This window comes from Tachyglossus aculeatus, chromosome 10, assembly GCF_015852505.1.
Source record: "Tachyglossus aculeatus isolate mTacAcu1 chromosome 10, mTacAcu1.pri, whole genome shotgun sequence".
Taxonomy (NCBI): Eukaryota; Metazoa; Chordata; class Mammalia; order Monotremata; family Tachyglossidae; genus Tachyglossus; species Tachyglossus aculeatus.
In genome coordinates, this window is record NC_052075.1 from 34,192,709 (window position 1) to 34,220,208 (window position 27,500).

General features: G+C 40.5%; 1 protein-coding gene across 4 annotated transcripts in view; it reads left to right on the top strand.

Moving 5' to 3' along the window:
* FOXP2 (forkhead box P2) overlaps window positions 1-27,500 on the top strand; it is a 605,003-nt gene that overhangs the window by 531,060 nt on the left and 46,443 nt on the right. For all 4 annotated transcript variants that reach the window (XM_038752832.1, XM_038752833.1, XM_038752831.1 and 1 more), the window contains 5 exons: window positions 8,242-8,379; window positions 9,526-9,744; window positions 12,210-12,381; window positions 19,592-19,805; window positions 23,196-23,300. In XM_038752832.1, coding sequence (XP_038608760.1) covers window positions 8,242-8,379; window positions 9,526-9,744; window positions 12,210-12,381; window positions 19,592-19,805; window positions 23,196-23,300 — 848 coding nt within the window. The remainder of the gene's footprint in view (window positions 1-8,241; window positions 8,380-9,525; window positions 9,745-12,209; window positions 12,382-19,591; window positions 19,806-23,195; window positions 23,301-27,500) is intronic.

The window sequence follows — 27,500 nt, forward strand, 5'->3', positions numbered from 1 at the left end:
AGTGAAGAATAAGAACCAGGAGAGCAATTACTTTTCTGCTTTCATCTTTTGAGCTCTGATATATCAAGCAGAAAACCATGCAGCTAAATGTTGGAATTAGCATTGTGCAGGTCCTGGAATGAATGGGCTAGTGTCTTTTGCTGCCTTTTCTGGCTCTTTGTTTTGGAGAGCAGTGAAATTAAGATGATTATCATCCATCAATCTATGAGAGAGCCTCTGAAAGCATGAAAGAAGCTTCCTTCTCGTATTTATTTTGGCTTTCTTAGAGAGTTGTCTTTTATCAGGACAGCTCCCTATTTGTTGAAATTAATCTTATTTAGGCTAATTTTGTGGGCTCCATCAAAATCACAATTGTTTTGATGCTGTGTCTGTGGTCTTTAAACTCATTTAAAAATTGAAATAGAAATATTTATAAATGTTCAGAAATAAACAGGATGAGTATGAGGCCGGTCCTGGGAAACTCATCTCTCGGAACAGTGCAGAGCAGGATTGTGTCTGCCAGGTAAAGGAAGGAGTCATCTGTCATTTGAGCATGTGAAGTTGGTCACTCGGGGAGGAATCTTAGAAAACTGTTCATTTTTAGGAGCAAAAGAAAAAAAAGCAAGCCAGGTGAGAGATCAGAAATTGTCCACATGTGCCCAAATCCAGGTCGAGAAACTTAAAAATAAATTAAGCTCTCGAAGATCAAGGAAATGGTGATTTTGACAGGCATTCTACTGTTATCACCTGGAAAGCTCAGCTGTGCTACAGCTGAAGTTTGGGGAGCCAGAAGGAATAAGTATAAAATAGGCAGTAACTTCTTTTCAGTGATTTTAGGAGTCTAATGAACAATGGTGCAGATTTGTTTGAATATGAATGTGCAGTGGGATGGAGTTTGACCTTCAGCTGTGATTTCAGTTCATGAGGATTAGTCAAGCTAGGCGATCAAGACTGCTAATGCATAATGATTTATAAAATGAAAAATGTGTAGTGACCATGCAAATGTTTCAGCTAATCAAAGAAGGGAACTTTAGCTTTGAGAAGAAAGAAAAACAAGGACATGTCAAGGCCTAAACCAAAGATGTATGTAAAATAATCTGAGCAGCTTGATTAGGCAAAGTAAGATTAGAAGTTGCATTTTCAGCCTTTTAACATATGGTGGAGCATATTATATATCACCTCTCCGTAATCTCTACCACAACAGGAGTCTCAGAGCAGCTTGTTTTTCAGTAACTGTAAACAGAAACTACTATAATCTCTTCTGAAATGTTTGCATGTAACTGAAGAAGTATCTGATAAAAAAAAGTAAGTAGCAAAAGGCTGAAGTTGTTCAAACTCTTCTTCCAAAACAAAAAACACTCTGTTTTATTAAAGTAATTAAACAGGAGCTAAATGAATAATAATAATCATAGCAATGATGGATCAGAGTACACCTGAAATGTGAAATGTGGTTGAGGTGAATCATAATGCAAAGAAGGGCTCTCGGTCTATTATTTCATTGTTCAAGATGTTCAGTTTGCCTGTGCTGTGACACTGTTTTCTTGCTGCTAAAAGCCTGTATTAAATGGCAGTATGCACTGTCCATCCAAGATCTCTTTAAATACTCCTGTTCGCTACTTGATGAAAAGGTTACAAATACCGCTCAATTTATTGTCAGGTCTTTTTAATACTTTAAAACCAGGAAGATTTTGAAGGGCTGTTATTATGATAGGTATTAGATATGTAGCCAAGGTATGAATTAAGGCTGGAGGAAGGGGTTCAATACAATAGTTACTTATGCTGAAATAAAGTCTAGATATAGATATTATGGAGAGGAAAAGGGAAGAGGAAATCCAGCCATAAAATATGCAATCAGAGGTTACTAGTAAATAGAATTTTAACTTGGAAATGCCCTTTCTAAAAATTGTTTTACAGGATAATCCAAATGAAGTTTCTGTTTTTTAAATTAAAAAAAGTGAAAGATCAAATTATGTGAATGATATATGAATGATATCAGTGAATCTCATTAAGAATGAGGGAAGGATTACCTTTTACCTTAAAATGCATCATAAAGTTGTTACTATATTCCTATTCGTGCTTAGTACAGGGGGAATAAAGTCGACTTATTCACCTACCCAGAGAAGCACCCTCACATAATTGGGTTGTGTAATTAAGGGAGATGTTTAATATGCAAATGCAACACATTTGGATATATTTAGTCCGAAATGGATTGCTAGACTGTGTTCTGTTTCTTCTAAGTAAGAATCGTAGCCTATTGTTTATCGCATCTCCATTTTTCATTCCCGGAAAGGCATGACCTTTGAATCATCTTCTGTATAAGATGCTATTTCTGATTGCTTTTCAGATTTTTCAGCATTTTAGCTAATAAACAGATCTTCTCCCATATACATAGTGTGTATACACATATATGTACATATATGTATATGTATATATGTGTGTATGCACATATAGATAGGCACACCCTTGTAATTGACATCATTTGCTAGGAGTGGGGAGGGAAGGGAGAAAGACTATATCGTTTAGGTATTTTTGACTCATTATAAAGTGAGTGCTTTGTACAGTGGTTGGCACACTGTAACCACTTAATAAAGACTGCTACTACTGTTACTACACATAGCAAGTTATAATAATTGTGGTATTTAAATGGTTACTCTATGCCAAGCTTTGCACTACGTTCTGGGTGAAACATAAGTTAGTTCAGACACAGTCCCTATTTACATGGAGCTCACAGTCTTCGGGAAGAAAAGATATTTACTCCCCATTTTATGGATGAGAAAACTGAGGCACAGAGAAGTTGAGTGACTTGCCCAAGGTCACACGGCAAGCAAGTGGCAGAGCTGGGATTAGAAACCAGCGAGAAGCCGTGTGGCCTAGTGAAAAGAGCATTGGCCTGGGAATCAGAAGGGCCTGGGTTCTAATCTTGGCTCTGCCACTTGTCTGCTGTGTGACCTTGGACAAGTCACTTCACTTCTCGGTGCCTCAGTTCCCTCATCTGCAAAATGGGGATTAAGACTGTTAGCCCCACATAGAATAGGGGCATTGTCCAACGTGACTAGCTTGTGTCTACCCCAGTGCTCAGGGCAGTGCCTGGCACATAGTAAGCACTTAACAAATACCATAAAAAAAAACCCCAAACCTAAACAGATCAGCTGACTTCCAAGCATGTGGTCTTTCCACTAGGCTACACTGCTTCCCAAGTCACCTTCAGATAGTTACCTTTTCAGAATAGAAATCTCTGACCTGGTAAACCAGGCCAATAGCATTCTGCGATGCCCCAGAAGTGTGTAACCTGTTGCTATGTTACAATCCACCTTTTTTCTAGCAGACTCAGATAATAAAGCCCTTCCTAAAGCATCCTTGTCTCCATCTCTCTTCCAGTAAATCGTAAAGGTGAACAAAGAGGAAGCACCTAATTAATTGAATCTCCTTTCTCCCACTCAACAATTAATTCAGGGCAGTAAGAGTGCCCACTGCAGTCCAGGGGTACAGGGGATAATGGTTGGAAAACTGCCCCAACTCCCCAACCCCACCCTGGCAACAACTGTGGGATCCAATATTCCCTATATGCTTTCTGGCTGTTGGGTCCATTCTTTCCCCACTCTTCAAGAACCTCCAATTATTGCCCATCCACCTCCACATCAAACTGAAATGCCTTAGCATTGGCATTAAAGAACTCAATCATCTTTCCCACTCCCATCTTACCTTGCTGATTTCCTACTATTACTACCCCATACATGCAATCAATTAAGCAGTGGTATTTACTGAGTTCTTACTGTGTGCAGTGCATTATACTAAGTGCCTGGGAGAGTACAGAGTGCTCACTTTTCTAACACCAACCTACTCACTGTACCTCAGTCTCATCTGTCTCACCACTGATGCCTCTCCCATGTCACTACTGATGTGTCTGCCTCTGGCCTGGAACTCATATCCAATAGACTATCACTCTCCTCACCTTCAAAGCCTTATTAAATCACATATCCTCTAGCAGATCTTAGATCTGATTAAGCTCCTGTTTCCCCTACTCCTTTTGCCTTCTGTGTCTCCTTTGCACTTGAATTTGTACCCTTTGAAAACTGGCCAGTCACCTCACCCTCAACCCCACAAAACTTCTGTAGGGATTCATAATGTATTTGGAAGTCTGACTCCCCCTTTACACTCTAAGTACCTTGTGGGCAGGAACATGTCAACCAATTCTGTTACATTGTACTCTTCCAAGCACTTAGTACAGTGCTCTGCACAAAGTAAACACTCAATAAATACCAATGATTGATTGATTGACCCACACTTAATTCTTCCCCTCTCCCTGGAGGTTCTCCACATATCTCTCCTCTAGAGAGGTCAGTCACTGTTCGGTTCTGTGCTGCTTTAAATTACTAGAAACCTCTCCAGTAGCTTATATCACACTACTGGTCCTTTTAATTAATATGCTAACAAGCCACGCCTGGCGCAGCCTGGATTGGGCCAGGAAGTAAAGTCTAGGCCTGTACTGGAATTAGGCAAACAGCATGTAAAGTAGAAAATTACTTCCTTGAGCTACCACTCTAACTTATACCTCATACATTGATATCAGATGATTCTTCTGTGGCTTTAGTAACATTGATAATAATCTACCAAGTCCTGTGTTAATTATTGCTAAGCACCATTTTGCTTTAAATAACTCAATCCTTACCAGTCTCAGACTGTCTGGGAAATCATTTTATCAAAGCAAAATATGGCATGATGCAGTATCCTCAGTAATGCGAGCATTAAAGAAGTAAAACAAATGGGAAGACTTTGCACTGATTGTTCAATAGCTAACTCTCCCTGCAAGATGGAGCAGAATGTCTTAATTTAGGACATGGGTGGAAATATGTTAATGGGGATTCATTATGCCTCTTTCTTGTGATGACTCCTGGTATTCCTAGTGTAGCTCCAAGTGCTATGTAATAATAATAATAATAGTTGTGGTATTAAGCACTTACTATGTGCCAAGCACTGTTCTATGTGCTGGGGTAGATACAAGTTAATCAGATCAGATACAGTCCATGTCCATCATGGGGCTCACAGTCTTGATCCCCATTTTACAGATGAGGTAACTGAGGCACAGAGAAGTTGAGTGACTTGTCCAAGGTCACACAGCAGACATGTGGCAGAGCTGGAATTGGTACCCGTGACCTCTGACTCCTAGGCTTCTGCTCTTTCCACTAGGCCATGCTACTTCTGATCAGTGGAAAACTGTAGAAGATGTTTCTAAGGATGGCTTAATGATCGAATGTCTGCAGTCACATGAAAGGACACTTGTATTTTACAAACTATTCCTTCCAATTCATTGTCTTCACATTGTATCCTGCACTGCTTTGTGGCTTTACAGTTGAGGGTTTGCTCCTTTGTCTGTCTAGAGGCTTTCCTGCATTGAAGTGGTTAGTTTAGATTGAAAGCTCCTAGAGATTGGGGGCCAGATCTGGGGTTAGCTATGTTGAGTGTGACGTGTTTTAACATTGTTTTGCATAGCCCCATGCCTTTGGGGAGGGAAGAGGGGATAAGGGATGGGATTGATAGGCATCAATCATTGATGTCTGTCATTCATTCATTGAGAAGCAGTGTGGCTCAGTGGAAAGAGCACGGGCGTTGGAGTCAGAGATCATGGGTTCAAATTCTGGCTCCACCAATTGTCAGCTGTGTGACTTTGGCAAGTCACTTAACTTCTCTGCGCCTCAGTTACCTCATCTGGAAAAAATGGGGATTGAGACTGTGAGCCCACCGTGGGACAACCTGATCACCTTGTAACCTCCCCAGCACTTAGAACAGTGCTTTGCATGTAGCAAGCATTTAATAAATGCTATTATTATTATTATTATTATCAAGATGCGCTCAACTATTCCAAAGAGGAGAGTGAATATTTGGGCTACATAGGAAAAAAAAAACACCAAAAAAGCACAGACCTCTAAGAACCACAGGCATTGCAGAAGGCTCCCTTGACTTCCCTGTGTGTCAAGCAATCCCACAATCAACAAGACATGGTTCCCAATCCACCTTTTGCCCGTCAAGCTGACCTTGAAAAGCAGCAAACTCATAGGGCAGTGGTTATCGGTGCTATATATAGAAGGGTTTGTACTTGTAGGTCCAGAGATAATTAAGCATGTGAATCCCTACAGCCTGCGGAAGGATAATAAGTCAGAGTGGCAATGGGCTGATGGGTGATATAAGTGACGCAAGCTGCTCCTACCATGGAAGACTTTATAGGAGGGATATAAATGGATTGGCCGTCTCTTTAAAGTTTAACAGGTCTGTCTTTCTCTGCCCCTTCATTTCAGTTTGATTCATTGCTCTTAGGAGGCGGTGTGAAGCAAAATGATTGTGGGAGCGAATGAGGGGTTGGTAGAGAGAGAGAAACTTTTTTTTCCCAAAATCCCATTGCCACGATCTAGTTTCTGAGGACAAACAATACTGTAAATAGGTTCTTCATGTTTTAGAAAACAAAATACTTAAGCACCCTTTAGCAACTGATTATTTGAGGGATCCTGTTTGTGTCACTGTCAGCTCTGTGCAGCACAAATTTCTGAGCCTTTTATTGGAATAGCACAACTCCTGATAGTTCATAAGCAGGTCAGCAAGCACTGAGAAAGCTAAAATTATTTTGAAAAGGAATGCTCTTTCTAAACTTATAGTATTTATTTTTTTCTTCGCATTGGTCTACCAGAGTCAATTAATCAGTATTTAAGGTACTGTTATGGGATGGAAAAGCATGATAAATGAAATATATGGAGTTCATGTAGATATTTCATTATTTAAAGTTGTGGCATACTGGATTTCTATTTAATCCTAAATGTTTTATTTTGTCATCAGTTATTTTTTCATTCTTTATTATGAAGTGTCATGTTGGGCACAGTTGAAAAGTATTCGCTATTATACCGATTAATACATTATACCGATTAATAATCTTGTTCTGCTTTCAAAGAGGTATGTTGTCCCAAATCTTGCTGCAAGGCAATATTTATGTCAATGGTTGCTGTTATTTACAGAAAACGTGAAGTGTGTTTTTCTAGGAGCAAAAAAATGATTGCTTTTTCCATGGCTGTAAACTTGACAGGCTGGCTAGCTATTTGATTATGGATTGGTTAGTGAAAGAAATGCCTTCAAACTGGTGTCTGCCTTAGCTGTTCAGCAGTTAACTTAGAATCACATACCAGGTTTTCTCCCTCTCATTTTTCCTCCCTCCTCTTCCTCTCTCCTTACTCTGGCTTTTCCTTCCCCCTTCTCCCACTCTTTTTCACTACTACACTGTCCTGAACTCTGGTTTTCCCTTGTGTTTTATCTCCTTCCTGCCTGCTTCTCTCTCTCTCTCTCTCTCTTTCTCTCTCCCCCCGCCCCTGCTCCTCTTGCTCTCTCTATGCCTCTTTCCCTCTCTCTCCCTCTCTTTCCCTAGTCCTATCTCTCCCTCTCTGTGGGTCTCTCTCCCTCTCTTTATACCTCTCTCTACCTGTTCTCCTCTCTCTTCCTCTCTCTCCTCTCTTCCTCTCTCTCCTTCTCTCTTCCTGCTCCCCCCTCCCTCTCCTTGTGTCTCTCTCCCTCTCTCCCTCACTCTGCCTCTATCTCTTCCATCTCCCAATCCTCCAGCTGTGATTCCCTCTCCTTCAGTGCCCAGAAAGGAAAGGATTTACTAGGAAAAAACTTGGGAAGGAAAACATGTACAAACTTTAATTTGAGGCACATGAAGATTTCCAGTATTCTTGCCATTGTTTTCCTGGTGCAAATCAGCCTAGCTGAAGCACCGCCAGTTGTGTTTTGTTTGATAGTTTTAGAATAATCACATATGTTTGACTAGTTTAAGTATTTATTGGGTGTGCAGCATTTTTGCTCGATGTTTAATCTTTAATGTTTATTTTAATCCTATCTTTGGAAACTGTCTCCATAGGTTTTCCATTTGTAACATTATGACACTTGATAAGGTGATTGATTATGAAGTGTTGAGAACCCTACCATGTGATCATTTATTTTTAAATACACATTTATACTAGCCAATGTTCAAATCTCTCACAGCAGTACATAAGAGATGTGAAACATAAAGCTTGAGTCTGATGAAATCTGATGCCTCTGGAAATCGAGCGCCACAGAACCGTGGTCTGAAAATCACAGATTCCTTCTGAAGCGGGAACTTTACAGCACTAAATACTGTGTAAAGAGAGTGGTCCAGCTCTGGGACCCAGTTGAAAGATGATATGTAGAGTGGGATGCAGGTGAACGGAAATGCCTTGATTATGATGTCTCTCTTTTTCTGTGCAGGTGCCGGTGTCAGTGGCCATGATGACCCCCCAGGTAATCACCCCTCAGCAAATGCAGCAGATTCTTCAGCAGCAAGTATTGTCTCCCCAGCAACTTCAGGCCCTTCTTCAACAGCAGCAAGCGGTCATGTTGCAGCAGGTAATGTGGGTTACCTGCTTTGGACCGAGAGGAGGACAGTTTTACCGTGGGCTGGGGATCGTGCGGTGGGTTTGCAGTGGGCACTGGACATTCACTAGCTTTCAAAAGAAAGGTGGGTAATCAGCTTTTGAGCATACAAAGGTCCCTTGTTGGTTGTAGACTGGTGTGACGCTGGATTTTCTTGCCATTTTCATGCATTATGCAATGCAAAATATTAGCAGCGGTGACAGGTGTACTATAAACATGGTATAGATCAATATTCAAAAGGACTGGTGTTTGGGCACATTTGCCAAAGAAAGTGCAAACAGGCTTGCAGATAAGTGTTCCTGCACCATTCCATAACCCTCTAGTGCTCCCTTTAGGCAGCAAAAGGGAGTTCAGTACTAAAATTCAAATGTTCCACCTCGTTACTATCGGGGCAAAATTCTTTCTCATTTCCATTTCCCCCAAAACGATGCTCACATGGAGCTTTGGAAGGAGCAAGAGTAAGCTCAGCCTTCCTACCACACTACAACTGGGAATCAATGATACTTGTCTCAATTTATTTTTAAAACGAAGATAGTATCATCATTCACAACATTAGTGTAATGTGAAGTTTATAGTCACATTAATTTTTGTGTTTATGCTTCATTATGATAGGGAAAATGATGTCTGCCAACCTCAGTTTTTGTATGTTTAAACACTTTCATATCTAGTAATATGATCGTTGCAGACAAGTCACTTTAAATTGGGTGCCTGGCATCCTACTGAAGAAGCTGACAGATTAATTAACTTATATTTTTCCTGCTATGAATTTGCCAATTCTGTTTAGTCTTGCTGAATTTTGGTTTCATGCATGGGGTAGTGTTCAGTGCTTTGCAGGATGACTTTAAAAATTCAAGGCTACTTATTTGGGGAATTAATCCATCCCCGTTGATTCCCTGTAGAATGCAGATTTTCTATACCCTTTTGTTTAAGATATTTTGGATTCTGGATTGGAAAATTTCAGAATTGCCTTGGGGGAAAAGAGTATGTAGATCTACGTCTTCAAATCAAATGCAGTATTTGTTTCACGAGGTGAATCTTAAAGGCGACTCTGCCGCATGCCAGTCTAGAAGAGTTTAGGAGAATGATAATACATGCAACTTTTGCCTTTATTTATTAAAGTCAAAATGGTTTATTCAGCAACAACTACAAGAGTTTTACAAGAAACAGCAAGAGCAGTTACATCTTCAGCTTTTGCAGCAGCAGCAACAGCAGCAGCAGCAACAGCAGCAGCAGCAACAGCAGCAGCAACAGCAGCAGCAGCAGCAGCAGCAACAGCAGCAACAGCAGCAGCAACAGCAGCAGCAGCAGCAGCAGCACCCAGGAAAGCAAGCAAAAGAGGTAGGATCTGGCTATCTCATTGATATTTAATAGTTTGGGGTTGAGAAAGGGTGGGAAGCAACAGCAGCAACCTCTCCTCGTCCTCTAACAAGGCTCTTGCTGTCAAAGATGCATTATTATATATTTTCCCTGAGCCTAATAACGGTGACAGTCAGACCGTCCCTTTTCGTAGCAAGGGACTCGAGGAGTTACAATCCAGTGCTGCTGTCGTCTAATGTTCGCTAATGAATCGCAGTGTACAAAGAGCAAGCTGTGTGGTGGACAAAGTACTGATTATCTTGTATTCACCGAGCATCTAAGTTGGTGAGGGAACCTTATCTTTTCTCAGTGGTAGAGCTCAGAGAACATGCAAATTTCACCTATTGTGGGTGGGTGGGTGTATATGGGGGGGTGTTATGTTTAAAAAAAAAAAAACGGGTGGCGCACAGAGTCAAAGTCGCAGGCCCCTGATTAATGAACTGCTACTGTAGGTTTGGAGTGGCGAGTAGAAAGTTAGAGTTTGATGTGCTCATAAATCAATCTGACAAGCTGGCTTCTCGGGCCAAGTGTGCGCTTGTCAGCAAACTGCATCAAATATAAACATAATACAAACAAAACATGTTGAAGTAGTTAAATTGATCAGCAGGTATCCCCGACTTGTCTTCAAGCTGCCCATTATGCAAACGTACAGGAAACAGTTCTGACCTCCTGAGGCTTTGTTTCTGTTTGGATTTGTGAATAGAATTTCAGACAGCCATCAACTACGGAATAGAAATTGCTCCCTTATTTCTCCTGAGGCTTTGGGCAATCCACATGACTTACTCCATTATGCAGTCTGTTTTCCAGTGAGCGCATCAGAAGTTTCTCTTTTCCCCAAACTAAAAAGGAAAGGTCTTGCACAGCAGCTTGTCTTCCTGTGAAGTGTGACTCCCTTTTCAAACCCTCCAGAGTCGAAAGAGTGCTGGTTTGTCTTGTAATGCCTCACAAAACTGAAAGTTATACTTTTAGTTATAATAGGGCATTTTCTTGCCTTGAACATAATGCTGGCTTTAATATATTCCAACAAGGAGGAAGAGAGAGAGAGCACGTGCGCAAGAGAGAGAGAGAGAGAAAGCGAGAGAGAGGAGGAAGAGGGAACAGACCAGTGAAATGAAGGCTACATCCCAATTTACTAATAGATCACTAGAGACCATATTTATGGGCCACAGCAGATCAAACTTACTCGGAAAAACAAGAGTGCTATTGAAGTTCAGGCTGCAGTAAGAAGTTGCATTTGGAGCCTAGCTACATTTGTTGTCAACCCCCCTGAGGGTGCTGGTTTTTTGTGTGTGTTTGTTTCAGAAGAACAGTTTTTGACTTTCCCTTGACCCCGTCCTGAAGCCCCTTATAGTGAAGTAGATATTGTCAGCTTCTCCCCCAGTGTGACCTTATTGGCAGACAGCTGGAAAAAATTTCCCATGTTAACTCTGAGACTCTCCTGATGGGATTGTTGTTCAGTAACTCAGGGCAAAACAAGGAAAACAAGTGGAGTGTACATTTTCTGGAGCAGGACTTCTTCAGTAGTCTTTATTCCCTGTCCTGAGAAGGAGAGGATGTGTCCACAGTGAATGTGAAATTGTTGCTCACCAAATCACATGGCCCCAGGATGAGGGGGCAGTTATTAAAGCATGAGGGTGGCAGAGTTCGCACCTGAACAGGGGTGAGTAAAGATAATTAATTCCCACATTCCACATTAGTACAGTGCTCTGCACACAGTAAGTGCTCAATAAATACCATTGAATGAATGAAGGAATGAATGAAAGGGAGCCCTTGGAATCTGTCCCATAGGAAGCTGTACAGCTGGATACACCAGCAGAGCCCTAATAGAGATGCACTGAGAGGAAGACGGGGCTGGAGACAGAAAAGTTAGGGCTATTAATAATTATGGTATTTGTTAAGCACTTACTAGGTACCGAGCACTCTTCTAAGCACTGGGGTAGATACAAGTTAATCAGGTTGGACACAGTCCCTGTCCCACATGGGGTTCCCAGTCTTAATCCCCATTTTACAGACAAGGGAACTGAGGCACAGAAAAGTGAACTGGCTTGCCCAAGGACACACAGCAGACAAGTGGTGGAGCTGGGATTAGAACCCAGGTCCTTCTGACGCCCAGGTCCACATGTTTTCTTTTGTTGTCTGTCTCCCCCTTCTAGCCTGTGAGCCCGTTGTTGGGTAGGGACTGTCTCTATATGTTGCTGACCTGTACTTCCCAAGTGCTTAGTACAGTGCTCTGCACACAGTAAGCGCTCAATAAATACGATTGAATGAGTGAATGCTGTATCCACTAAGACACCCTAGATGCTGCACCTCCAATGACAAGGATGGGTGTCTGGGGGCGGGATGGGGGTAGGGCAGCCCGCAAACAGTTCCTCAGAGCATGCCGGTACCCCTGTTGGAACTGGGACCGCTGTGTGGTAGCTATTGCTCTTCCATTTTTATTTCTCCAGCAGCAGCAGCAGCAGCAGCAGCAGTTAGCTGCCCAACAGCTTGTCTTCCAACAGCAGCTCCTCCAAATGCAACAACTCCAGCAGCAGCAGCACCTGCTGAATCTCCAGCGTCAGGGACTCATTTCCCTTCCTTCAGGCCAGGCTGCTCTTCCTGTCCAGTCTCTGCCCCAAGGTATGTCGGGAACAGCTGACCTGCCTCAGGTCTCTTTCCTTCTCTTTCTCCTTCTCTTTCTTCTTTAGTCTCCCTCTCTATAGGCAGCTGCCCTGATCACCAGAGATTCTGCTTCCTTATCATCATTTTTTTTTCTTTTACAACCTCTGTGCTCTAGTTTATCATTAAAATATTATTGTTAATCTTGTTGCACTACCAATTTTCTTGAGCCTGAAAAATTTTACTACATGCTTTTATTGGGGAAAACTGCTTTTGAATTTTTTTTGTTAGATATTAAATGCGTATTTATTAGTCTTATGGGCTGAAAACAATTTATAATGGCAACACAATTCAAGCCCCATTGATTTACGCCGAGGAATTACGGAAAACGGGTATAGTGAGACTCTAAGCACTCCATTTAACATAAGTGAACTGGTTAAGGTGATGGTGGACAAGTCCTGTTAAAGAGAAATCACCACCCAGTTTTTCAAAAACATGCTTTAAATTCCAGCCCGTGTATAAAATCAAACTAAAACCTTTTTCTTTTTGGAAAATAAAATAAAAAAAGTCATGCCGAAAGAAATCCAGATGAGATTCCAAGGTATATTTAGAGATAAACCATCCATCTTGTGATTATTTTTAAATTACTATTACTGAAACATTCATGTTAATTAAGGATGCCTTTTGTTTTCCAACATTTAGTCTATTGAAGAATCACTACAACACTGACATAAAATTGTGACCCTTCCCGGTTCTGTTTTGGGTTTAAGAAAAGACATTTTAAGCTCCTAAAAGCAAAAAAAAAGAATCCTGTAAGCCTAAATTTCTCTGTTGAAGGTGCAAATGATTGTCCCAATATAGCTACTTTTCTTTAGTATTAATTATATATTAGTTAATAATAAAGAGGAGCCCAAACCCAGCATAAGTAGTTTAATAATGGCTGACTTTAACAGGACCACAGTCTCTATATGTTTAAGTTTGTATGGATTTTTTAAAAATTTTATTTTGCTGTGAACATATGTAATGAAAGGGGTCAGATCTGTGCCGTGGCTATCCACCTAAGCGTACATTTCCCAGTCTTCCCTGAACAGGCCATAGCCTTCCTGGTTTAAATCCTATCCTATTACCCAGGCCAGGTCCATATTGCCAATGAGAAACAGACAACTAGCAGTGTTTTCTGGGATAAGATGAAAAAACTCACTTTTGCTGAATTTCTCCATGATCCCAGGCAACAGTAGGGTTGTTTTGGTTAGATCATCATAACCATGTGGATCTAGCCTCAAACACTTGGAGATGTAGGGAAGAGTGGGGGAGGGAGACATAGAGTGAAATTCTACTCTTCTGCAAAATGCCTAGGAACTAGGAAAGACCAAAAAAATAATAATAATAAAATCCTCAGTAAATCAAATAAACAGCACTGTGTTAGCCAATTTAAATAAAACATGGTCATCTGTTTGGAAGAACTAACAAAAAAAGAAGGGAAAATAAATAAAGTAAATGTGGCCCACCTGTGGATAGTTTTACTGATCTCTTCTAATGTCCTCTCAGATATTTTTCATGAAAAATGATTGTGATCTCAGTGACTTCCATCATGTTCAAAAGACATTCATGGAAAAAAAAATTGGAAAACAAGAAAAGTCACGATGTAGTCAGCATTCATAATTAGAACAGAAATAATAATGTACCCATTTTCTGATTTAATTGGTGAAATTATTTTCCAAAAACTTATCTCAGTGAACCTTTCCTAATCGCTACCTTTAAACTGTAGTGCCTTCTAGTTACAGCTCCCCTTTTGTTTTATCTCTTCACAATAATATGTTTCCCCTCCACCAGCACTGCCTCTCCTCTGTTAACATGGTCAAAGGAAGGAGAGGGGCAAGGGTTGTGGTGAATTAGTGCATCTAAAAAAGCTTCTGGGATGAAAACTAATATTAAATATAAGACATAATGAACTACAGAATTGTCCTTTATCAGCTCTGTAGAACTGGGAGTCACTGAATAGCTCTGTTAAAGAAAAGATAAATTGGGGTGTCTTTGCTCTGTTTCCGTTAGGCAGTATAAGCCTTAGTTTCTTCAATTCTGTTCCCATAGTGTTGCTACAGAGAGTGCCCCTGTAAATGACCAAACATTAACATTTGATAGCTCCTTCAATTGTATTTATTGAGCACTTAGTATGTGCAGAGCACTGTACTAAGCACTTGGGAAGTACAAATCAGCAACGTATGGCGACGGTCCCTACCCAACAATGGGCTCACAGTCTAGAAGATAATAGTAATAATGATGGCATTTGTTAAGTGCTTACTATGTGCAAAGCACTGTTCTAAGCATTGGGGAGGATACTAGAGTAGCAGAGAAGCAGCGTGGCTCAGTGGAAAGAGCCCGGGCTTTGGAGTCAGAGGTCATGGGTTCAAATCCTCGCTCCGCAACTTGTGGGCTGTGTGACTTTGGGCAAGTCACTCCACTTCTCTGAACCTCAGTTACCTCATCTGGAAAATGAGGATGAAGACTGTGAGCCCCCCGTGGGACAACCTGATCACCCTGTAACCTCCCCAGCGCTTAGAACAGTGCTTTGCACATAGTAAGCGCTTAACAAATGCCATCATTATAATTATTATTATTACTAGGTGATCAGGTTGTCCCATGTGGGGCTCATAGTCTTAATCCCCATTTTACAGATGAGGGAACTGAGGCACAGAGAAGTTAAGTGGCTTGCTGCCCAAAGTCACAAGTTGACAAGTAGTGGAGCCTGGATTTGAACCCATGACCTCTGACTCCCAAGCCCGCGCTCTTTCATTTGAGCCATGCTGCTTCTGAAGTCATTGTTTCATGAGAAATATTCAATCCATGAACTGAAAATTCATCACTCCTATATTAGATTCAACAGGACATTTTTGAGTGCATGTTTCCAGCATCCACAATATCCTTTTCTTAATGATAACTCTACTTACTACATAGAATATTGCCCCAAGTACACACACGAGATCCACGTAGGATAAACTGAGAAATCCTTCAACTTCAGACCCAATCAATGTGAAGTTAGCCACTTCCATTCAGAAAACACCTTCACTAGGAACCATGTTTGAAATTTTTGGAAAAGCTATTTGCATGTGCTTAACTGATTGATAGTCCAAGGAGCCCAACCAAGGCAGGAAATACCTCTTCAAATATGGGTCAGTTGCAAAAACCAAAAAAGAAATAACTAGAGTAGGATCTTGTTGACTGAAGGAGCATCTAGAATTTTTTCATAATCTTACAGAAAAAAAAAATGAATTATCCTAGATGAAGGCCATGAAGCTCCAGATCTGAGCATCACAATGCTTAAAAAGGCACTCTATAGCAAACCATCAGCAAGGAAACAATGGTTAAGCATCAATGTATCCAACCAACAAATGTTAAATTGTCAAATGGTAAATACTTCACAAAGCAATCACTGACCCTTGACTCTAACCCTAGCCTTTACCCTATCCCTAATCCTAACTCCTGCCCATAGCCTAACCCTACCCTTAACCTTGGCCCCAAACCTAACCTTAACCCCAGTCTTAATGAAGTTTTTCAATGATTAATTTTTGTCAGCTATTGAACTGCGATTGCTGATGAAATGTACTGTTTATGCCTGACCATTAGTTACTCAGTTTTGACCATTCTCCCCTCATCTGTCTGTAGTGCTCTGTTAGCAACTACCTGCACATTCGTGTGATTGGTGAGAAGGGAAAGCGGATGCATGCTGCTCCTGTCATTTAAATTGCCTGCTGGGTTTTGACAACATGCAGCAAGCCAGTGTATTCCTTAAGACACTAAATTTCACTTTATCACTAACGCACTACAGATTCTCCATTTTCAAATATGTAAATTTTAGTTTCCAAAGAGAACCATGAATATAGTGCACCTGTATGGCAGTTGAAAGTGGAAAATATTACTTTAATTATTGGTTCAGATGAAGGAATAAAGGACATCCTTGTAGAGGTAGCAGATGCCAACTTTTTGGGAGAAGGTATGAGGACTTAGAAACTTTAGGGGCTCTTAGAGTTGGAGAACTATCCCTAGATAAAAAACAAAATTCATTAAAGGTGATGATTGTGTGGTTCCTGACTGTGTACAAGAATGTGAAGCTAAGCATCTTCAAGTCCATAGGTTCCTCAATTAGAATAGGGCCTCTTACTATATTGCCATGAGTAATACAATGCTGAGTGCATTATGATGAGGATTAATTGCAAGAACCAAGATAGAATCCTTCTCCCAGATCTTTGAGCAACTTGACCTGATACATCAGATTTTGAAGCAACTTATAAAGAACTTATAGGAACCCAGAGATTTGCATTGCAGACCTAAATCTTCATCATTTGATAGAGGTGGGTGGTGGGCTGATCCTAATAATTGTGGTACTTTTTTAAGTGCATACTATATGCCAAGCACTGTACTAGGTGCTAGGGTAGATGTGAGATAATCAGGTCCCACATGGAGCTCACATTCTAAATAGGAGGGAGATCAAGTTTTGAGTCCTCATTTTGCAGAATGATGACTGAGGGACAGAGAAATTAAGTGGCTTGCCCACGGTCCTCTAGCAGGTAAGTGGTGGAGTCAGGATTAGAGCCCAGGTCCTGTGTCTCCTGGGCCTATGCTCTTTCCATTAGGCTACACTGCTTCCCAAAGCCCATTTATCTGCTTGTCAGTCAAGTCATTCATAAAGAACGCAACTATCCCTGTGACTGGGCAGTATTGCCATCATTTAGATCACAGGCAAGTGGGTGAGTTATTACTGAAACTACTGCAGAAGCAGCAGAAAATAGGGAAACCTCTGATTAGATAATGGGTTTCTGAAGGAAACCGTGGAAGTCTCTTCCATTGAGATCTTTAAAAATAAGATAGGCAAGTACTTTTAATAATAATAATAATAATGATGATGGCATTTATTAAGCGCTTACTATGTGCAAAGCACTGTTCTAAGCGCTGGGGAGGTTACAAGGTGATCAGGTTGTCCCATGGGGGGGCTCACAGTCTTAATCCCCATTTCACAGATGAGGTAACTGAGGCACAGAGAAGTGAAGTGACTTGCCCAAAGTCACACAGCTGACAATTGGCGGAGCCGGGGTTTGAACCCATGATCTCTGACTCCAAAGCCCGTGCTCTTTCCACTGAGCCACGCTGCTTCTCTGAGACGCTGCTTTTCTGAGAAAGGGTGGAGTTGGTTTGCCTAGAGCCCTGAACAACCCTTTCCAACCTCTGATTCTGCAATTTCTGCCAATGCTGTTAAGATAATTTAATGGGAGCCATGTATTTGAACTTCCTATTGATTTGTTCCCATTCAAAAGCAATGTTTGTTTTAACAATTCAAATTATTCCTAAAAATAGTGTGAAAACTAGAATAGAATGAGTAGCTGTGTGGTCCAGCAGAAAGAGCTCTGGACTGAGAGTCAGAGGACCTTGGTTCTAGTCCCGGCTCCTTCCTTTGTCTGCTGTCTGACCTTGGGCAAGTCACTTAACTTCTCTGTGTCTCATTTACCTCATTTTAAAAATGGGGATTAAGACTGTAAATCCTATGTGGGGCAAGGTCCGTGTCCAACCCAGGTATCTCGAAACTACCCCAGCACTTAGGACAGTGGCTGGGACACAGTACGTGCTTAACAAAGACCATAAAAAACAGGAAAAAGTTATTGAAAGATAATTAACATCTGCCACAGGAGTTTGGTTGGTTCAGTACAGCTCACCAAGAGGAATCACGTCCTTCAAAGCTATGTATATGCCACCTTCTACCTCCAGGACCTACTGTGAGACACTGAGAGTCCTGCTTCGAATTTGATGGCAGGGGCCACTCACTTTCAAAATGGAAGAAAAGTAGGATAAACATCTTCTGTTTTTAAAGATAAGTGGAGGCACCATCTAAGCACCTCCTCATTGTCTCCTCTAAGGACTTCATTCTCCAACTCTAAGCAAATGCACATTGGAGTTGCATAGGTTTCTCCACTTGGAGGTGGTAATCTGGGACATTGAGAAATTGCAGGACTCTCAAAGATTATCTGATGGGACACCACTAAGAACTAACCTGGTCTCTAGGAACGGCCTTGAAATGTTTAGCCATTGCTCAAGTAGGTGTTACCCAATAATTCAAACTTGAACTAATGAAAGGTTCAGTGCCTGGCCATTGAACTTATGACCGGGCTGTCGGTGGAGAGCCATAAGCCTTATTCAGGAAACACTCTCTTCAGATCGTGGGGCCCCTCAGAGACAAACAATAACTTCAGTGTTTGTTCTCCAGGTGTTCTCTAGTCCTTCCAAATCAACTCTGGTTTTCCCTTTATTCAGCCCTGGGTGTAATGAATTCATTTGTCTGCCGATTGCTGACTGGAATCAAGTACAAGAATAGTTCGGTAATCACAAATAACATCATCCCTCAGGGTTTCTACTTCTACATACTCTTAAAGTGTATGTTTCAATGCATATTTTCCAAACAAGAAGCATACTTTCTCTTATCAATTTGGACCTGGGTCTGAGTCCCCTGTCACTAAAGAGGGTTACTCTGAATAGAAAGAAAGGTGCAGAGTGAGATGATTTTATAGACAAAACACAGTGCCCTTAAATATAATGAGCTCTGTTGTCTAAGAAGCTAAAGTTACAAAGGAGATAAGCTCTTTGGGACAAGCAAAGATTCCCTCAGACCACCAGGGTGCCATTTAATGCCTTGCAGCAAGATGTGCACTCTGTAGACACCAAATGGCCCCCAGGTGAGCTATAAGAGTTACCACTCTACTCTTAGTAACGACTGACAGGTCCTAGGAGAATCAGCCTCCGAAAGAATAGGGTGGGAGAATTTACAGCAAGATTGCTTGTTTGCCCGGACTTCTATTCGTCTTTTGGTTCAAAGTTAATTACACAAATACACACTATATGATCATAAAAGCCTTCTTTGGAATGTTTGGGTAGTTACTTTTCTAAGATTACTTACCAGTTCTCATTGATCCTTATTTGTTTCATCAAGCGCTATCTTAACGATCTTGAAATCGGTGGCCTTTAGTGGACGCTTTATAACACAGGAGGGAGGCAATGCAAATTATGGGGACTGAAGGGAAAAATAATAATTTTTTTATTATTATCATTATTATTATTTACTATCACATGTTGATTGTGTGGGGAGGAGAGCATCACCTTTATTGTTGGCATGACTCCATTAATAACACTGCTCATTCTGCAAAACTTTTACTTTCTTATATTAGTGGGGCTCTCTTTCATTTTATAGCTGGCTTAAGTCCTGCTGAGATTCAGCAGTTATGGAAAGAAGTGACTGGCGTTCACACTATGGAAGACAACGGCATTAAACATGGAGGGCTAGACCTCACTACTAACAATTCTTCTTCTACTACCTCCTCCACCACTTCCAAAGCATCACCACCAATAACTCATCATTCCATAGTGAATGGACAGTCTTCGGTTCTAAACGCAAGGCGAGACAGGTAATGCCGGCAAGAATGGGCCTGGGCTTATCGTCGGACCCCAGATTTTGCTTTAATCCTCGGAGAGAAACAATGACTAGAAATGGGCATTTATTAAGAATGCCAAGGTGTGTTAAAAAGGGAAAATCACTGACACAAAACCTCTCGGGAGTTGTTCACCTAAAATAATTATTTGTTTCATCCCAAAGTGAAGATCCATACGTGGGCCCAGTTCTTGTGTTTATCTGGGCCTTCTGGTAGGTGTTTTGCCTGCAGGAAATTGTTTATGCTTACTGCAAATAGCAGTTTCCAAGGCATTGATATAATGTGTTTAAGCAATGGAAAACTTTCAGATTCAGGTAGAGTGGATCTTTCTCTAATTTATGTCGAACTCTGTAATTTCACAGAAGTTTTGCAGAAATTAAAAATATACCCCAAATATTTTGGCCCAATAAGACCTTGTGTTTTCAAACATATTCCCCAAAGGAGCACTTAGTACAGTGCTTGGCACAAAGTAAGCCCTTAAATACCATTTAAAAAGAGCTGCTGCTATATATACTTTATATCTAAGATGTTCTATGGCTTGTATTCCAAGACCATTACAAGTTAAAATGGCTCCAGAGTATCTGTGTGTGTGTCATTGATCCTCACTGAGCTACTTTAATGGTATTTTTCCTAGGATAGTTCTTTCTGCTTTGTCCAGGCTTTCCAAATAATCTGGAAACTTCCTAGGGAAACCCAGATGAAGTGCCAAAGAGAAAACTCAGTAAGGAGGAACCCACCCAGGGCACACCCCCAAAATCAAAGCCTCTGCAATCTCACATGCATGCCTACATATCAATCATGTATATGAATAATAAATTATTATAAATAAAAATGAATACAACACCTGCAGGAAGTGCTCAGACCTGCAACATGATTGATTCCTGTAAACAGTTTAGGAATATAAGTCCAAACCAATTTTCATGTAGGAACAATGTTTCATCTAGGAATAATGTTATAATGCTGATTCTAGAGTCAAGGTCCTGATGCCCAATTTTTACCAAAATAGAACTGTGTACTCAGTGAATTATAGGTGAAAAATACAGCTACATGTATGTTTTATATTAGGGAGTTATCCCAATAGGATACCCAGATTTTACTTCAGTGGAAGTAAAATGTATGTGTTGATCCTTCCTGGTGACTCCACCTATTTATTAATTATGGTATTTGTTAAGTGCTTACTATGTGCAAAGCACTGTTCTAAGCGCTGACACTGATTAGGGAACACCCCTCCTCCCTGCCTAGTGGCTTCTCCTTCTCCCCCCTCCCTAACCTCTCTACACCTCCTCAACCCCTCATGTCCCCCATCTCACTGTGAATTTTAAAAGTTGTTTCCCTATCTCATGGCCCTTGCCCACCTCCCACGTCCCCCAGTGCCCATTTTGTAAAGTCAAAATTGAAGTACTGTAAAGCTGAAACGAGGTGTACATTTTGAAACTTTATAAGTGCCATTCACCTCAATTTGAAACAACTTAAGTCGAGGACTTCCTGTATATGTGTACACCCGTACTGGGTGAGTGTGTGTTTATGCCTGCGCAGATACAAGCCCAGCTTAAAAGACTGGAAAAATCAGGTTGACTTCCATTTTGATCCTAGTACAGTGAAATTTTCAGACTATATGCAACCATCTCTGAGAATAGCTCTATCAAAGACTGAGGGAGCAATTGGAAAGTGACACAGAGAGATAATTACTCAAGTACCCCCAGTTCTCCTAAAACCTGTGGATTTTTTTTTTTTTGCAGAGCCCTCTATTAAGAGAAGGTTCCATTATAGTACTTCCCACGTCCCGCATTATGCATGCATGCACGTGCACACACACACACACACACACACACACACACACACACACACACACACCTGCTTCTTCCAACACTGTATTTTCTGTACCCAAACAAGCTTGCATTGTCAGAAAAACATTCCCAAATTCTACTATGTTCTAGCAGCTCTAGCAGAACTAACTGAGTGCCATTCATGTCCAATCAATCAATCAGTGGGATTTATTGAGCACTTACTGTGTCCCAAGCACTGTACTAGGCATGATACAATCGAGGTAATGGACCCATCTCATTCCCACAAGGGCCTTGCAGTGTAGAGGAGTCCAGATAACTTAGAGGGAAAAATAAGTGTTTGACGCCAAAACTGTCCTGAAGATTTGAATCAGAGATTTGTGTTAGTCTAATTCAGAGGGTCACTTCCCAACTGTCTACTGCATTTTTCCTGGGTTGGCCTAACCTCATGAAGGGGGCTGCCACTTAAATGGACTTCTAGGTCAGAGTTATTTCACACAGAGACACTATAGACATCTCGTTGTGCATCCACTTTTAAAAATGATTCAGTGAAAAATAAGCAAAAATATAGCTCATGAAAAGGAGATTTTGTAGATGAGACATGTAACTACTCAGTTTCTCGCTTTTAACAGTTCAGCCAAATGAAGTGGCAGAGATAGATCTAAAATTATCCACAACTCTTTAACTATATGTTCAATAGATCAATTAGAGAAGACAGATAGCGATCTGTCATTTAACATGAATTTCATCTTGGCTATAACAAACTCTTGATAGAGTAAACAATTATTTTTCCAAAGAGACATTCCCTTTCATTATCGTTCTGTTTAAAATAGGAGTCTTTAATTTGATGTCTATGGTTTTCATTTGAGTATCATAGCAGTTTTTTTTTCTCGTTAGTTTTCATTATTATAAAATGGAATGCCTCTGGATGCTTTCATGCTGTTGTTTTAATTGAGATTAATTTGATGATTATATATTAGAGAAGTTGGTTGATTTCTCTAGGATCTGTTGCCGATGTTCCTCTCTATGATCAGAAGACTTTGATTATTACATAAAGATATAGCTGATGCCATCTGTTCTAAATGAAATGAATTTGTTTAAATCAACTATAACTCAAGCAGGGCAAAATACAAATAAAAATATTATGTATGTCAAAATTATCTGATCTATAAAAGAAAAACCCATATGATAGTAAAGTTATCATTACGCATAGGTGTCTTCCATCCACATTTAAATACTTTTTTTGGTATTTGACCGCATTTGCTTGCATTTTTTTTTTATTTGTAGGTAAAGTGTTGCATTATGGTCATACGGCAGAATTAGCATACAGTATTATACAGTCATCTTATTTTTTCATCCTTCATTAACAGTCATCTTTGGCTCTATTTCTTCTCTAATTGGAACATCATCTAGCCTTGGCAGTTGAACTATTCAATAGAACGATTACATTTTTCTGACTGCTCTGAGCTGAATTGACCTGTTTTGACCTGTTTGTCACTGATTGTAACCTGACAGGCACTAGCAGCCTCCAATGATTATGGCTTTTGAGATGAATCTGACTCCATGTCTTCTTTCGCTACAGCTCTTCACATGAGGAGACTGGCGCTTCTCATACCCTCTATGGCCATGGAGTTTGCAAATGGCCTGGCTGTGAAAGCATTTGTGAAGATTTTGGACAGTTTTTAAAGTAGGTCCCCCTGGGTCCATGTTGGGGGAGGGCAAGGAGGGTGTGGGGAAGCCCGGGAGAGGGTGGGGAAGGAACTGGAAAACGTGAACTCAGTAAGGAAGGTTTCCCTGGAAAACCTCTCAGTTGTTATCTCTGTGTCCTGGACAATTCGTTAGGACCACCTGCAAGACTCAAATGGCTATCCCTTTGGCCCTCCAAAGTATATTTTCAGGCTCTTGAAGAAAATAATTTGATCCTCTTTTTACTTCATTACTGCTGTGGAGGCTCTTTGTATTGGAAAACGAACAAGTCCCATGAAAGAATAGCTTTTATCTTTAGAAATATTTTTCTCAGCTAAATATAAAATGTGTTAGCCTATCAGTTTTGCATAGACTTTCTGAAAAATGTATCCATTCTTATAGTCTCTCGTTATTTCCATGCTAATGCCTTTTTCCATGTTTTCATCTAATCCTTCTTAGACTCGTCTGCAGTAGCTCAATATAAAGCATTTACCGAAAATATATGAATATGGTTGTAGCCCCATGTTAAATAATAACAAATAACAGGAAGAATGAAGATGACTAACTCTAGAGGCTTCAGCAAATCTAAGAAATACCAAGTTTAGTTGCATTTGCTACCTGTTGAAGCAGAAAAATAGTCATGTATGCTAGACTTAAGCTAAGTGGTTGAAAATCAAAAGTATTTTTAAATACTACATTTCTAAGGACCTCCAGGGTATTTTAGTAGAATCATCCAATGTTTTGATTTTCAGTAGAAAAATAAACCTGCATTTTTCAGGTGAGCTTTTCATACAGGTTTGGGCCTGCAATAGACCTAAATAGAAAGCTACAGATCAGTTTATGGAGATGAGTAACTTCACAGTCTGAGATGCTAATGTTGTCATGGTGCAGCTAACAGGGTGAATGAACTGCTTCATGCTTCATCAACAATTAAGTTAATTAGCTCATTTGAAATTGCACTGCATTGTTGCCAGGATGTTGGCAGAAACATCAAAAAGATGTGTTTACAAATGGTAGGATACAAGGTAGGGAGCAAAAGCACCTTAACAACAGGGCATAAGTCATCAGCATCAGAATAACTTTATAAATGAAATATAGCCCCAGAGATATTATGGATTTTTTTAACTCTTTACTTCCTTTATAAACATTGAGAGAAAATGACTGAAATCAGGATCTAAACCTCATTATCTGCCCTCTGGGTAAGTGTGTAATATATTGATTGTTTAGAGTATAGAGTGAAAAACAATTCACTTGTTCCAGTACTACATTAAAATGATTCGAATAGTCCATATCTTCTGGAGGTTTCTCCTGGTTAGCTCTTTCGATAAGCTCGTCAAAAATCATTTGAAATAAAGTTGGATTTATTGCTTGAAGCATGAGAGGCACCCAAAATGTTTAGGAAGTTTTCCTCAAGTTTCTCCCTCCTCGAGAAGCACCCTGGCCTAGTGGATAGAGCATGGGCTTCGGAGTCAAAAGGATCAGAGTTTAATCCTGCTTTGCCGCTTTTCTGCTGGGTGACCTTCAGCAAATCACTTAACTTCTGTGGGCCTCAGTTACCTCATTTATAAATCAGTTAATCAATCAATCAATCAATCATATTTATTGAGTGCTTACTGTGTGCAGAGCACTGTACTAAGCGCTTGGGAAGTACAAGTTATATTAAGACTGTGAGCCCATGTGGAACATGGACAGTGCCCAACCTAATTATCTTGTATTTACCCCAGCGCTTAGTAATGATAATAATGATAATGATGATGACATTTGCTAAGCACTTATTATGTGCAAAGCACTGTTCTAAGCTCTGGGGGGGGATACAAAGTGATCAGGTTGTCCCATATGGGACTCACAATCTTCCTCCCCATTTTACAGATGAGGGAGCTGAGGCTCAGAGAAGTTAAGTGACTTGCCCAAGGTCACACAGCAGGCATGTGGCGGAGCTGGGATTAGAACCTAAGAGCTCTGACTCCCAAGCCCGGGATCTTTCCACTGAGCCATGTTGCTTCTGTTAGTACAGTGCCTGGCACATAGTAAGCCCTTGATTATACCATTAAAATAAAAAAAAGTTTTATATAAATACTCCTACCCCAGTTGTGGATCCAGGGTTTGATGTGTTGAACAGACACCACAGTTATTATTATCTCCATCAAAATTTGAATGAAAAATACTTAACTTGGGAAGTAGAAGCCTTTGGGAAACTCAGATATTTGGCAAAATCCTGAAGGAGGTGGACCAAGTCCCACCAACCCGAAATCAGGGGGCCCCCACTGAAATTTGAGTATGACAGGTTCAAAGGGAATGAAAAGAAACACTTCTACACCCAGCAAATGGTAAGAATGAGAAGTGCATTCCCATGGGGAAGCTGCAGAAGCTGAATATATCACTAGGTCCAAGAGGAGTTTGGATAAAATCATAGCTAGCTGTCCAAACTGACTACCAGAATACAATTAGGGGTAATGAGGAAAATTTAAGGATGTTGTATGGTCCACCCATAACTATGAGAAATAGATGTGAAGTAGGGCAACTATCATATGGAGAAGCATCATGGCTCAGTGGAAAGAGCACGGGCTTTGGAGTCAGAAGTCATGGGTTAGAATCCCTGCTCCACTACTTGTCAGCTGTGGGAGCTTGGGCAAACTACATAACTTCTCTGGGCCTCAGTTACCTCATCTGTAAAATGGGATTAAGAGTGTGAGCCCCACGTGGGATCACCTTGTATCCCCCCCCCCCGCCAGCACTTAGAACAGTGCTTTGCACATAGTAAGTGCTTAACAAATACCATCATCATCATCATAAGGTTCACCCAAGCTTTCTGCTATCTCCTTTGGAGACAGGGTCCTGGACATGTGGTCCATTAGCCTAACAGAATAATGGTATTGCTTAGGATCTTATCTTCTTCTATTTTGTCTTTATACTAACCTGTGCATCAGAATGGCCCCTTATTTCATCCTCCATAGTCCTATTTCATGTATTTCCAAATAAATCAATTGTATTTGAGTGCTTTGCATGTGTAGAGCACTGTGGTAAGTGCTTCAGAAAGTTCAGTATAACAGAGTTGGTAAATATGTTCCCTGCCCACAGGGAGCTTACAGTCTAACAGGGAACGTATGTGCCAGCCCCATAAAATTTCACTGGTTAACCAGCAGGGTGCCCAAAATATTATCTGGTAATGCACCTAGAATATTCCAACATTATAACACCACAGACCATAAGAGGCCCAGGGAAATTATAGAGATAAACAAAATTGTATCTGTATTCTAAATCTCATCCAGCAGTTGAGTCCCTGTTACATGTGTGACTTCTAGTGTGTTTGTTGCTCTCACACATTACACATGCAAATACAAAATCCCATTACAATTAAAAGCCATTTTCTTTCAATTAAATAGCAACTTTCCATCCAAATGCTGATTTTTTCCAAACCATTAACTTTATTGGGGAAAACAGAATGAAAAGCTGTCATTTCTGAGTCCTTTCTCTTAGTCCAACCTTTGCTATAGTCTGCATGCTTTCTGACTGGAAGCAGAAAGATCCTGAATGATAGCACTTAATGTAAGTTCACTATACCCCAATGAAATATTGATAAGGAATAATCCTCAAGCCAAGGAGTGTGGTTTTAAATAATATGTGAATGATAAGTTTGACTGGATTTGGGTTTACAAGGTGAGCTGTAACTTCTACTCAGAAACAATTTACCTAGATGCTTGTGCAAAAACACACGCATGCTTACACAGCCACACTCATACCCACACACACCCACAGCCTAGAGATGTGCATAGGCATCTGAGAAAGAGGATTAAGGAAGAAAACACAGTGGCTTTGCTTCACTTTTCTAATAATGGAAGGGATTTGAGATGAAGTGAAGAATAACTTACAGTAAATGGCTTCTAGTGATGAAAGGTTTCTATACCTTCATTTTTGTTTATCTAGTGTTCGATATGTTCATGTTCACTATCCCCAGCCTAATCGTTTGGGTGGAGTGCCATTGCAATATTTAGGAATCCAGAATAACTGATTCTTGAGCACAGTTGAAGAGATGAATTCATTTGGAACATCCAGATTGCCTCTGAATGTAGAAATTATTAAATATATGTTGAGAGTTTTAACAAGTATGTGGGCAGGGAAGTTTTCTGCCAACCCTGTTGTATTGTACTCACCCAAGTGCTTAGCACAGTTCTCTGCACACAGTAAGTGGGCAACACAGTAA